This window comes from Cajanus cajan, chromosome 6 (genome assembly GCF_000230855.2).
Source record: "Cajanus cajan strain Asha chromosome 6, NIPB_CcT2T_4, whole genome shotgun sequence".
NCBI classification, from domain to species: domain Eukaryota; kingdom Viridiplantae; phylum Streptophyta; class Magnoliopsida; order Fabales; family Fabaceae; genus Cajanus; species Cajanus cajan.
This window is the reverse complement of record NC_138522.1, coordinates 49,860,087-49,874,555: the sequence shown is the minus strand read 5'-3', so window position 1 is coordinate 49,874,555 and position 14,469 is coordinate 49,860,087. Positions and strand designations below refer to the sequence as shown.

Genomic DNA, 14,469 nt, shown 5'->3' with positions numbered 1-14,469 from the left:
CTCTCTTTTATACTATTTTTATTAGATGAAAAATAGAAGAATAAAAAGTACAATTAAATTTAAATATTATTAAATATTAATTATTATAATATTTATTTAATGTTAGATATTATGATCGGTGCTGTTAATAAATGAACATTTAACAAGGAATTAAAATCGACAATTATGTAAGAGTAGATGATTAAGATTGTAAAATTAAAAAACAGACACCAAAATCCGGAGTTGAATATTATGAAAGACTTAAAAATACAATTTAACGATTATTTTTCTACAAATATGATGACGAAATCCTTAATTGAACATACCCTTGCTTTTCAAACTAATCAAGGATATCGTTTGTTTGTTTATTCGTAAGTATAATTCCAGATGGTAGAAAGATATCGGCAACTGCAACGTTATTCTTAAGTTGGAAATGCATTCATTGTATTTAGGGATGACAAATAAACTTGTACTCGTGAGTAATACTCGAATTTGTCTCAACTTTAACGGGAAATACTCAATTTGACCGGGGACGGGTATGAGTACAATATGTTAAACTGGGTACGGGTATATACATACCCGCTACGTACTCGTACCTGTTCCCGATTGAATAATGTTAAAAAAATAATATTTTATTATGTATAATTATTTATTATAATATAAAATATTTATAGTTGTTTAATTATTAAGAAATTTCTTGATTAAAATATCAGATAGAGAAATAATTTAATTATAATTATAATATAATATAAAATAAAATAATTTAAAAATATGTATTTTTTTTTGTAAAAAAGAATAATAATTTTTTACGGGTACGGGTATACTCGATATCTAACAGAGACGAAGATAGAGACGAAAATAGAGACGAAAATTACATACTCGTACAGGTACGGATACAGCGATGAATTTAAGTCGCAGGAAGATGGACGGAAACGGTATCATGAAACCCATATTTTACACGTCCTGTTGCCATTCCTATTGTAGTGGTTATTTCCGTTTCCGACTTTGGATGTAACCTTGCCATCAAATTGAAGCTAAACAATGTCAAATATCACGTCATTAGTAAGCAGCACGAAAATGTCTTCTACCTTTTGGAGGACACCGATTTTTAATTTTTTAATCGTTCCATCAACATCTCCCAAGTCAATCAAGTTGTTCCATCTTTTTTAGATGACTAAGAACATTCGTCACCAGGTCCAACTTTGACATTGCCTTGATTTAGCATTAATAACGCCTCACCAATGGTTATGATAACGGTGTCTGTTTATGTAGCAGATATTTATTGATTATTACTATTATAATTGAACAGCCAACTTTCCCCAGCTACTAGCTGCATACAATAATGAAGTTAACGATATGAATGCCACAAAGGGATTTTGATTTGTACAAATTCAAAACCTTAAGTGTTTTGGGTCAAATTGGGATAGAGTTCATAGAGTTGAATTATTGAAGGTCCAAACATTCATTTATAACACTAACAAAGTCTCTTCTTGAACGGTTAAGAGACGCTTTCAGCATGCATGGCCACATGGTTTTGCGAGAGAGACAGGTTAGTGGATAATGCTTCCGTGTCCAATCAGCCAATTTAAATATTATTTAATCTTCAGCCTATTTATATCGATATCTCATCACTTGGATATAAACCAGAAAGTTGAACCAAGACTCTAGCTTAATTGGTCATTAAGACTATCAGATGTTCAAGTTGTTTTAAATATCTTGTATAGAGGTTTTTTTTTTCAAGTGTGGAAAACATGTATTTTTTATTAGAGCTAATTCTATTCAAAGTTAAATAAGATTATTATGGACACCAAATTTTATTTTTCAAGTATTTAACATAATTATATATATTAAAATCTCGAACTTACACTATTAGTTAAGTTAATTAGATTAATCTCATTTAAATTGATGCATGTATGTTAGTCATAATATGGAGTTTGGTTATGTTGTAAGCCGTTGAGGCAAATTAAGGAAGAAGTATAGTTAAAACACAAGCCGTGTAGTAGCATTGACTTAAAGGTAATAGTCATTCATCAAGTTTGATATCAATCATCCTATAAGGAGACAAAGAAACAAGGAGGCAGCCATATGCCTGATGAGGAATTAAAAGTATACAATTCCAAGCCAGGAATAATAATAATAATAAAATGAGGAAAGAAACCGAAAGCATGCATGCAGCTTGAAATTTAAAGACCAACTTAGAACTACCCTTATTGATCCTAATAACCATAGATTTCATCACATGACATTGTAACTAGTTGATTAATAATAATAATAATAATAGCAGTGCCTTCAAACAACAGGGTATCTGTTGATGCAGTCAAGCCAAGGGTTCCTAGAAGGCTTGGTGACTCGTCGCATGGCACGCCAAACCACACTGTTGCACTTGAAGCCTGAGCCAAATGCTAGTTGCCAAACACGGTCTCCTCTTCTCACACTCTCCTTTGCTTCCATGTAAGCCAACTCATACCAAATGCTGCTGCTAGAAGTGTTGCCAAAGCGGTGCAGTGTCATCCTTGATGCCTCCATGTTCTTGTCACTTAGTTCCAAGTTCCTTTGAAGCTCATCAAGAATGGTCTTGCTTGCAGCATGCACACAAAAGTGCTCAAAAGCCAGTTTGTAGTCAGGGATGTATGGCTTCTTCATTGATGGTGAGTTTCCATCACTTTTGCTGCCAAACAAGTGCCTCCACACAAGGGTGCCAAAGAAGAGGAGCTGCTCAGAAAAGGGTAGCACCAAGGGTCCTAGTGTGGTGATGTTTGTTTTTAGGGCATCACCACCAATCTCAATTAGGTCTTTGCTGATCTTTAGTCCCTTCAGTTTTTGCTCATCTTCCTCTTGGTACACACACCTGTTCATGTAGCACATATTTATTATTATAATTCACTATAAATTGAATTAAGAAAATCATGCTGATTTAGCTGATGAATGATTAATTTGCCAACAAGAAAAATTGTGAAACAACTTGGCAACTTTCATTTTCCTTGTGAGTCACTTATATTTTGTGTATTAATTAGAAGGTTGGTTGGAAGATAGAACCAAAATGTCAACGCTATTAAAAGTAGACTATCACATCTAATGAATTTAGGGAAAACTTTTATAGCTCAACATCAGTTATGTCTAAATAACAACCAAGAGTTTTGTGAAGAAGCAATCCTTTTCGTCATTTAGAATTAGTGTGCAATAAATTGTTAAAGTCTAGGCTTTAAACTATCGAAACTCTATCATAATAGGCAACATATGCAAATAATTAACTAGAGTTTTATGAGTGAGCCGATATTAGACACTATTTTCTACTATTGAAAGTATTAATGATGATTTTCTAGAAGCACTTAAAAGTCCATTTGGGGCCAACAACTTGATAGCATCCTGAATTATCGATTAAAAATGATCTAAAATAGAAAAAACGAACCTGAAGCTACGGTCATCGGCACCTTTATGAGTGCGAACGACGTGCTCAAGACGGTACTTGGCGCGGCTATAGTCACGACGGCGGTTAGAAAGCAAAAGCGCAGAGCAACCCATGCGAAAGAAACAATTTGGAATAAGCATAGACCTATTCTTCCCCTGGTACCAGTTGAAGGCCACCATCTCAGTGCTGACGACAACCGCATAGTTATTAGGGTTGGCCTGAAGAATATCTTTGGCCAAATCCACGCCTATGATGCCGGCGCTGCACCCCATGCCACCGAGGTTGTAGCTGAGGATGTTCCCTCTCATCTTGTAGTGGTTGATGATCATGGCCGACAGCGACGGCGTGGGGTTGAAGATGCTGCAGTTGACGACCAGGACTCCCACGTCCTTTGGCCGGACACGTGTCTTCTCGAAGAGCTCGTCCAGGGCTCCGAACATCACCATCGAGGCCTCCGCGCGGCCCTCCTTCATGGTGGCCGTGTTCTCGGCGGAGGATATCACCGCCTTTGGGATGTATGTCTCGTCGCCGATTCCCGACGACATTAGCATCCTCTTTTGGAACTCCAGACTCCCTTCGTCGAACTTCCCGGACCTCCTTGCTACCTCCATGAATTGCTCCCGAGATACCTGCATCATTGTAATGGATCTTCATCACTTCAACAATCCATTACTTTTCTTTTCATTATTCTTTTTCAATCATAGAGGTTTTCAATTTTATTAAGATAAGAAAATTGTTTCAAAAGTAAATTTGATCAAACACATAAAATTAATTTATTATATCAATATAAAAAAAAATAATATTAAAAAAAATAACGATAAAAGCTAAAATAGATTGAAAAATACAAATATACCAACTATAAAAATTTTTCTTATTAAATTATTATAATTAAAAAAATAAATATAAAAATTAAAATAAAATAAATAAAATTATAAGAACTAAAAAAAGATTTTAATTTTTAATTAAATAAGATGTAAAAATAACAAATTTATATTTTTTCAATAAATTTTAACTAATTAAAAATATATTCAAAATAATATGTTGCTAGCATTTTTAAAGTTTAAATTTGTTGATGTAACTACAACGGTTAGGTACAATTTCTTAAATTAAAGTTAAAATCTTAATTCTAATAAGAGAATAACATTGATCATAAAATTGTATCTAAATTTTGTCAATCAATAAAAAAAAAATAACCTTTTTTTTTCTCTTTCTTTTTCATGCATACCAGACCACTAGGGTCTTTGCTCTCTCTCCCCGTGAGAGTTTGAGATATGGGTATCTTTATAATCTTTTAAGGTAGTGTATACCTTGTGAGATTAATTATTACATGGGATGCGTATGAGTTGAGTATAAGTAGGTGTGAATAAGTTACGAATTTGAATTGGCTCAATATATTTGAATTAATTTTTTTTTAAGTATTTGAATCAGACATAATTTAATTCGATTAAAACTTGTTATTAAACAAGTTACTTAATAAATTTTGTGATTTTTAATTGATGATTCAATTCAACTCAACCCGATTATATATTATAATAATAATAATAATATTAATAATAATATTATTATTATTATTATAATATTATCACTTGTTTAGGACAATATTATTTGTCATTCTTATTTAATAATGAGTATTATATTTTTAAAGTAATTAATAATATAACATATATATTTTTAATTTTATTTTATATTAATTTGAGTTAATAATAATATAATAAATTAACAAATTTATTTTAAAATTTAGTTTGTATCGTTATTTGTTTTATTAGTTAATATATTACATTTACAATAAGATACCAAATGAATTATATTTATTATGTAATATTTAAAATTTTTATAAAAAAATAAATAATTTAGTTATGTTGACTTGATTGACTCAAGTCAATCTAACCTATTGAATTAAATTTTAAAAAAAATATACAAATTTGATTCAATTTAACCTGTTAAATTTTAATTAAGTTGGATAACGAATTCATCCAAATTTTGTCCAACTCAACCTACTTACTCTGTTATGTATGAGTAAATGACTGTATGAGACTAATTATCCGTTGCAAGTTTAGGCACATTTAAAAGTTCTTCATCCTTACCTGAAAAAAAATTCTTCATCTTTTTTAAAAACGTGTTGGAAGTCTTCAATTTTTTTTTCCACCTACAAATTTAGGATATATTACTGTATGGATTTTAATATGTTTAAGTTCGGGTAAATTTGTTAAAAACGATATTTAAGTTTATAAACCTTATTAAAAAAAAGTAGGTGAATGGATTAATTACAGTACTTAATATGTGTGATAAAATGTAGTGTAATTAATAGGGATGGAGAGGAAATTTAAGGCAAGCAATGAAAGGAGTTTGTTGAAAGAAAGCATAATTTGATATATTTTTTTGTGATAATAATGAAGAGAAGTAAAAAAAAAGGTAAAGCAGAAGCATGGTACCTTGAGTTCATCTTGGGGTTTATAGCATGCAAAATCAATGAGATAAATGGGACGTGGCCTGGACATGAAGTAAACAGAGAAGGTGAAAACGAGGACGCCAAAGGAAGCGAGAACGGTGGCGAGGTCGTAACGCGCGTCTTCCCAAAGCTTCTTCCACAGGTCCTCTTTGCTCAGACTACCAACCTCCGCACTGAACACCACCAGAAGAACTGGTATGGTGAACAAGTATATGCCATGGTTTATGAGATAATGGTACCCCAATTTCACGTACTTTAGATTCACCGACTGAAGAAAATCCGGTAACCTCCTCCGAACCCTCACCGAGAACGTCAACGATCCGGCGTTCGGTCCCGTTGATTCAATCCCACGGTTCACGATCTCCGCTGAGAACATGTCACGTTCGCTAGCCATGCCCTTGGAATTCAGATTATCGTTATGATCATAGTATACTCACAATGTTTGTGTACTTATATTTATACTGCCAAATCCATATACACGAGGTGGGTGGATATCAGTTAATGCTGCCACCTAATTGATGTATTGTGTAGTTGAGACTTTTCAACAGCCTTAATTTCTTCATTTAATGTAAGTTGGTGCCTCACTTTAAGTCCTAAAACAAAGATGTCCACTGTCCACTGTTCCTTTTTCTTCTATTTTACCCCTCGCCTGTTACATTTATATCCATATATATACTTCTGTCTCTATTCTCTTGTGATTGTTAACGATGCATATATATGTGCATGTCAGATCTAATTGGCAACATTAATTCCACCTTTTCAATAAACTAAACCTAATTGGCCACACCAGCTGGCACTCCACCTATGTATATACTTGCTATACTTTAGCTGCCTTATTTCTTTTCTAACCTCTTTCTACCATCTTCTCGTGTCAAATATGTTCACAACGCATTCTCTTCTTTATTAACAAACTCTTTATTATCACTTCAAATTTATCATAAATCACTGAATTAATGTCATTAATCAACATCATTTCAATAAATTAGTGTATTAACAAAAAATATCTTACTAACATCACATCTAAAAACTCTTTTAATATAAACCAATAAATCACTCGTTTTAGTGTGACTCAACTCCATTTTTTTAAGATTAAGTTAAAATTTTTGTTGAGATATAAACAAGTCCTATATAGATAAAATATGATAAAAAATAACAACTTATATAACATAAACATACTTCAATGATTGAGAGGCCTTTTGGGTAATGACCAAAAGTAAAACCGTGGCCTTTAAGGCCCAGAACAAACAATATCTCATCATTGTAGAGTTTGTTTGAGTAATAACCTTATAAAATAATACTTATAAAATATCCTCTCAAAAAAATATCATAAAATAATCCAATCAATTTTATATATAGAAAAACGTTATTAAAAAAATAAATTACATTAAAGATGGTCAATTAGATTTTTAAACAAAAATTAATCACTACAGAAACTAATAAATACTTCCTAAAAATAATATGATTATCCATAAAAAAATAAAAAAAAAAAACCATTTAGCATTAATTTGACTAGTTTTCAATAAATTAGTGTCTCTGATTCTCTGCCTAAGCAAATCGCTCTCTGATTCTCTGCCTAAGCAAATCGCTCTCTGATTCTCTGCCTAAGCAAATCGCTATCTACAACTGATAAAGGTGGAACGGGTATTCAGATCAATGTATAATCAACTGATTAAGGTCACCAAATAGAGAGCAAAATCAAATAACAATGTTGATAGGACAGTTGAAATCAGTGCGTATAGAACAATAAGTGTATACAAAAGTTGAGGTTGTGACACATTTAAATATGCCAACGCTAACGACCAGCTGGTTATGAAGGTGATGCAAGGGGATTCAGTGGCTCCAGCAAGAGAATGAAATCAAAGTCGTAGTTGATGCACTAAAGGTAAGTTGGTCACCATGAATATAGTGACAGTTATTACATATTATTTCAATGAATAAAGTTGTATAGATTTATCTTTTAAGAAATGGTAAACATATGTAATAATACTCACTTAGGTCATAGCATTGGATAAATTAAAGTGATTGAAAAAATTAGAGGGAACAAGACGACACCGAGCTAGGGTACCCTAAATCTGACAACATCGGAGACATTTTAGAGTGACCTGTAAAATAATGCGCCTTTAAGAAGCTGGGTACATGCAGGAGAAATTAATTGTATGTTTTGGCATATCCACCGTTTGATGCATATGTGATTCTGCGGATACGTACACACGCAATGATGGCCATGAGCATACGTAATTAGTACTCAACAACAGTTGTTCAGTTCAGTGTATAGGATACTGTTTTGTTTTGATTGCAAAAGCTTTTCATATCCAACACGGCAAGTGGTTAACTATAACAACTAACAAACATGATTGCAACTGTGTAAACCAATTTCTCATGTGCTCATTAGCCCAATACAAATTATTTGCTCCCAGATCATTCTTATGAAAAAAATATTTTTAAATTTTTTGAAAGATAGTTAAAAATTTCAGGTTTTTTTCTTCTTCTAGAAGTTACTCAGTAATTTATACACATAATTAAAAAAATTCATTTTTTAATTACTTATTTTTTTTTCAAAGAATTATTAATGAGCAAGATTAGGTCTTATACATGAGAATATAGATGGGTTTGAATTCTTGTTTTTGTCTTTATGATGATGATGTAAATGTATATATATATATATATATATATATGAGGAGGGTTCAAGTGACACCGGTGTAACTTTTCCTAAGTGTTACACCGCTTAATAACTTTATATTAAATGTGAATTTTGAAAATCCAATCGTTAGATTGAAAGTTCATATAGATTATATATATAAAATTTTATATTAATCTAAAATGATTTGATACTTCATTCTCATAAAATAAAATTGACGTAATATATACATTTCAAAATATACTAAAATATGAACACTTTGATTACCTTTAAGTTGTTGTTCAATTTTAACAAAATTTGACATATATGATCTAAGAGATATGAACTTTTGTTAAAATTGAACAACAACTTGAAGGTAATCAAAGTGTTCATATTTTAGTATATTTTGAAATGTATATATTACGTCAATTTTGTTTTATGAGAATGAAGTATCAAATCATTTTAGATTAATATAAAATTTGATATATATGATCTAAGAGATATGAACTTTCAATCTAACGGTTGGATTTTCAAAATTCACATTTAATATAAAGTTATTAAGCGGTGTAACACTTAGTAAAAGTTACACCGATGTCGCTTGAACCCTCCTCTATATATATATATATATATATATATATATATATTTTTAGAGAAGTCCTAACAATACATTTTTTAATATACTCTTCTTAACTCATTTTCATTAATTAAAATTTATTAAAAATTATAAAATTAAAAAAGTGAGTCATTAAATAAAGTATGTGATCAGTTAATTTTCATGTTTTCTTTTATAAAATTTTTCTCTATATATATATATATAAACTAATTTCATATAAATTAATAAAGTTTATTAAACGCATTTATTATTCACAATTTTACATAAAATATATACTATATTTTTAAAAATATTTTTAATTACATTTATGATATATAATGCTCTCATTTATTATGATAAAGGTATTTTTGTATTAAAAAAATTAAATAAAAATAATTTGATTAAAATTTATTTATATTTCGATAAAAAAAATTTAAGTATTTTTTACTTATATACAGGACTAAAGAGAGTGTCAATCAAATAAAATATATTTAAAAGAATATGACAAATAGTATGTTATTAACATTTCTTATTTTTAAAAATATTTCTTAAACTTTTGGACAAAAGCTGTCTTCTCTTCCTAAATTTTAGACTACCAAAAGAATACTACATTATAAAACTACTAAAGGAATACATTACAAAATTGATTTTTTAAAAGAAGCATGATTTTTTATTAATAAATTTTAAAAAAGTCTCTTGTTGAGAAGAAAAAAAAATAGATTTTTATTTTATTTTTATAAGAGGTCAAGTCCGTGAGTTGTCAACCAGGCACATACAAGTGCCAACAATTTGTCTTTTATAGGTCAAGAAGCAGGTGAACCGTGAATAGGGATCGGAATGGGGTGGGTCGAGTACGGATTTCATGATACTCGTCTCCGTTCTTGCGAGTTAAACTCATCCTTATATTCGTACCCGTCGGGTATATGATTTTCATCCTCATTCACGTCCCTGTCGGCTATTGGGTATATATGTACCCATACTTGCACCCGTCAATTTTTTTATTTTTTATTTTTGTAAAAAAAATATAATATTTTTAAATTATTTTTTTATTATATTATAATTATAATAAGATTATTTTTTTATCTCATATTATAATAAATAATCACACATAAAAAATATTAAAATTCTTTAATATAATTAAATTAAAAGTAGATATTAAATTAAAAATAGAAACGGGAACGGGTAGGGGTACAGGTACGGAACGGGTAAGTACATACCCGTACCCGATTTAATATATCGGATTTTACCCGTACTGTATCTGTACCCGGTCAAAGCAGGTATTCCCTGTCAAAGACGAAACGAGAGTAGGTATTACCCGCGAGTACGAATATATTTGTCATCCTTAATCGTGAATACCAATCAATTTGCATCAAGATGTTAAACAATAAACTTGGATAAATTTTGAATTAATTATTAGATTAGAAATAAGTTAGCCAATATTTATATATCTATAAAATGGACAATGGATCAGTTGGATGATTTATTTTTTTAACACACATTTAACATTCATATATAAATAGATTTTTTTATCAATTTAAATAATATTATATTTTATATTTAAAAAAATTTCTATAAAATATAGTTCAATTAATAGATCCATTCGTTAAAGATTTATGCTCAACTAAAAGTTTCGATTGTTAATTAATTTGATCAAATATAAGGATTACAAGTTATATTGCTTAATTAAATTATCCATCCAATAACAAATATTAGAGCCCAATCTAATCAATTCGATATTCTTTTTTCATTTTATACATAATTAGCTGGGTTATAATAGGTAAATGGATTGAATTGTCACTTGTTAATTACGTATATATAGAAACGGTAATGATATCTAGGTTTTGCTGAGAGTAGTAACGGCCAAAATAATTATCAAGGAATAATATATATATATATAGGAGAGGGAGAGAAGATGGATTATTTTACACCAGGAATAAGTCTAGATAAATTTATTCTGTTCAATAACTCATGTTCTACATCAAATTTCAACAATCCAACCGTTCAATTTAAAGTTCTTAATGCATAGATCAAATCTGCAAATTTTTATAAAATTTGAAAATCATTTAATACTTCATTTCATTAATTCGAATCAATATATAAAATAATTTTTATGATTATCCGTTAATTTGAATTAATGAAATGAAATATCAAATAATTTTCAAATCTTTTAAAAATTTGTAGATTTGATATATATATATATATATATATATATATATATATATATATATATATTAAGAACTTTAAATTGAATGGTTTGATCGTTGAAATTTGATGTAGAACATAAGTTATTGAATAGAATAAATTTAGGTAAACTTTTTTTTTTTTATAAGCAAATAAGATTAAAATTATTGGGAGTACAAGGGGTACTCCAACCCGTTACAATAGAGTTCAAAACCAAAACAAAAATTATGAGATACACAAACCCGGATTATAATACCAACTAATGTAACTAAAAGAACAACCGGGGACAGAACTAGTAATCCACTTCCATGAACGCAGTTTAATGCTGTCCAACACTTCCTTGCAATCCATAACACCTTGCTGAAAGATAATAACATTCCGATGGAGCCATAGTAACCAGATTACAGACACCCAAACCACTTGAAAACACTGAGAGCGTTTTTTATATATACCAAGATTCGTCCAATATAGGTAAAGAGAAGTTAAAGAATTTGGAAGGACCACCGCAACCTCCAACCAATTAGCAACAGCTAACCAAATATTAAAAGCCATTGGACACATTAGAAAGAGATGAAGAGGGCCTTCGACAAACAGAGAGCAAAGAGAGCATAAATTGTTATCCAACTCCACACCACGAACTTGTAACAATGATTTGCATGGGAATGCATTCATGAACACCTGCCAACAGAACACCAAGCACTTGATCGGAGCCTTGCATTTCCAAATACTTTTTATGACTAGGTGAAAATCTGAGGAATATCTAAGTTCTCCACCTAGCGAGCGCTGCAGCCAAAGGTACGCACTTTTCACTGAGAATACACCATCCTTATCACAAATCCACTCCAATGATCTTGCTTAGAAGAGAAAATTTGCAGACCCTGAAGCATTTCCAACAAGGTATTCACACTCCTTACTTCATGGACAAAAGGTTCTCTTCTCCAATTAACCTGCCACACCCACCTAGATCCCTCCCAAGTTCCATTATGCCCCACCATTGACAACGGATCAAAGACAAAGGAGTACAAACGAGGAAAGACATCCAACAAGCGCAAACCACCTATCCACTTATCCTCCCAAAATCGGGTCGTAGTGCCATCTCCAATACAAAGTTCAATCTTTTCATCCAACCAAAAATTTCCTTGTTGTAGCACCCACACTATATCCTTTCACCACCAAGAAGCCCTCCTATCCACATTTGAGCACTTAAAAAAGGACTCAATGTGCCCATACCTACCATGAAGAACCTTAGCCCACATCATACCTGGAGATAACAAACACCTCCACACCCATTTCCCTAGTAGTGCCCAATTCAACAATTTGACATCCTTGATTCCTAGTCCACCCTCATCCTTTGACTTACACACCGTTTCCCATTTTACCCAGGGAATCTTTGAGCCATCCTTGGCACCTCTCCACAAGAAATCACGTTGGATGGCCACAATTTCCTTAATCACCGAGTTCGGTGCTTTAAAAAATGACAGAAAATGGATGGGCATTGCATTCAAAACTGAATTAATTAAGGTCACCCTCCCCCCAATGGACAAATGCCTATGCTTCCAGGAGGATAGGCGCTTACGTAAGCCATTAAGTATTGGTCTCTAAGTAGCCAACTTCTTAGGGTTTGCACCAAGAGGTAAGCCCAAATGCTTAAACGGTAGTTGACCCACCTTACAATGCAAAAAAGAAGCCGCCAAATCAATAAAATCTACCCCTGAGTGAATGCCAACCACGTAACTCTTGTGAAAGTTAATTTTCATACCTGAAATTAACTCAAAACAACGCAATATGGCCTTTAAGCACCACAAATTCTGCATAGTAGCTTCTCCAATTATCAAAGTATCATCAGCGAACTGCAAAAGAGAAATTGGTGAACTTTCACCACCCAAGTGTAATCCCGTAAATAGATTCATATCTAAGGCCCTAGTCATCAACAATCTGAGACCTTCTGCAACAATTAGGAACAAAGATGGTGCTAATGGATCTTCTTGCTTTAATCCCCTACTAATAGCTACTTCCGCCGTGGGACTCCCATTCACAAGGGCTGATAGACTACCCCCACATACACAACCTTCCATCCACCGGACCCATCTCTCATCAAAACCACACCCTCGGAGCATGAACAACAAGTAATCCCACTCCACAGAGTCATATGCCTTTTCATAATCAATCTTCATAACAAAAATCGGCTTCTTATATTTCTGAGCATAATCAATAGCCTCGGCCGCAACTAGAACACTATCCAACATATGTCTATCAGGAATAAAAGCAGACTGGTTCTCTGAGATAATTGATGGAAGAATATCACGCAATCTATTCGCCAATACCTTAGAAATAATTTTATACAAGCACCCAAGCAACGAAATAGGACGAAAATCAGTCATACCTTGAGGGCAGGGAACCTTGGGGACCAAAGCCACAAAATAAGACAAAAGAGCCTTTGGAACCTTCAAGTTAGTATGAAACTCAGCAAGCAAATCCATCACATCCACCTTGATAAGAGGCCAAAATCTCTTCAAGAAAGCAAAATTAAACCCATCAGGTCCTGGGCTTTTATCGCCATCACTCTCCCTAATCAAACGACACACTTCCTCCTCAGTAAAGTCACCAACCAACCTTGCATTTTGTGCATTAGACAACACAGGAAAACCAACAAGTGACAATCGTGGTCTAAGCCAACTTCTAGCTTTGAAATGCTCCTCAAAATATGACCTCACAACCTCTTTCATCTCATAAACCTCCTCTACCATTCGCTCACCTATCTTCAAAGCAATAATCTGGTTACGTCGCTGCCTTCCCCTAATACAAGCATGAAAGTATTTGGAATTTAAATCACCATATTTACCCCAACGAACTCGCGCCTTTTGAGATAACAAGCTTAGTTTGTTCCTCCGAGCACACCAAATACCATCCACTAGCTCCTTTTGCCTAATCCTTTCTGATTCTACAAGAAAGTAATCCTCATTCTTCGCATCCAGCTCCTTTAATTCCTTGGTCAGACTTTTTATCTTGGTATCCACATTACCAAACACGTCGACGTTCCACTTCTTTAGAGTATTTTTAACATTCAAGAGCTTTCCTCTTAATCTCTGGGCGGCCCATGTACCTTGGACCTGTTTCTCCCATGCAGACCTCACCACACCCTCAATACCACTATGTGAAAGCCAACAATTATTAAAGCGAAATGGTTTCAGACCCCAGTTTAGTACCTTGTGGTTCAAAATCAATGGACAATGATCAGATAC

At 32.3% G+C, this 14,469-nt stretch overlaps 2 protein-coding genes across 2 annotated transcripts; both read right to left on the bottom strand.

The window, feature by feature from the left end:
• Positions 1-1,959: 1,959 nt before the first annotated feature.
• On the bottom strand, positions 1,960-6,276 carry KCS10 (3-ketoacyl-CoA synthase 10). Its single transcript, XM_020357416.3, has 3 exons — positions 5,821-6,276; positions 3,389-4,017; positions 1,960-2,827 (listed from the first exon to the last, which is right to left on the bottom strand). The coding sequence occupies exons 1-3, from the start codon at positions 6,229-6,231 to the stop codon at positions 2,269-2,271; spliced, it is 1,599 nt and encodes a 532-aa protein (XP_020213005.1). The 5' UTR covers positions 6,232-6,276; the 3' UTR covers positions 1,960-2,268.
• Positions 6,277-12,033: 5,757 nt separating this feature from the next.
• LOC145958740 (putative mitochondrial protein AtMg00310) lies at positions 12,034-12,723 on the bottom strand. Its single transcript, XM_083076263.1, has 2 exons — positions 12,472-12,723; positions 12,034-12,390 (listed from the first exon to the last, which is right to left on the bottom strand). The coding sequence occupies exons 1-2, from the start codon at positions 12,721-12,723 to the stop codon at positions 12,034-12,036; spliced, it is 609 nt and encodes a 202-aa protein (XP_082932389.1).
• Between the last annotated feature and the right edge of the window lie 1,746 nt (positions 12,724-14,469).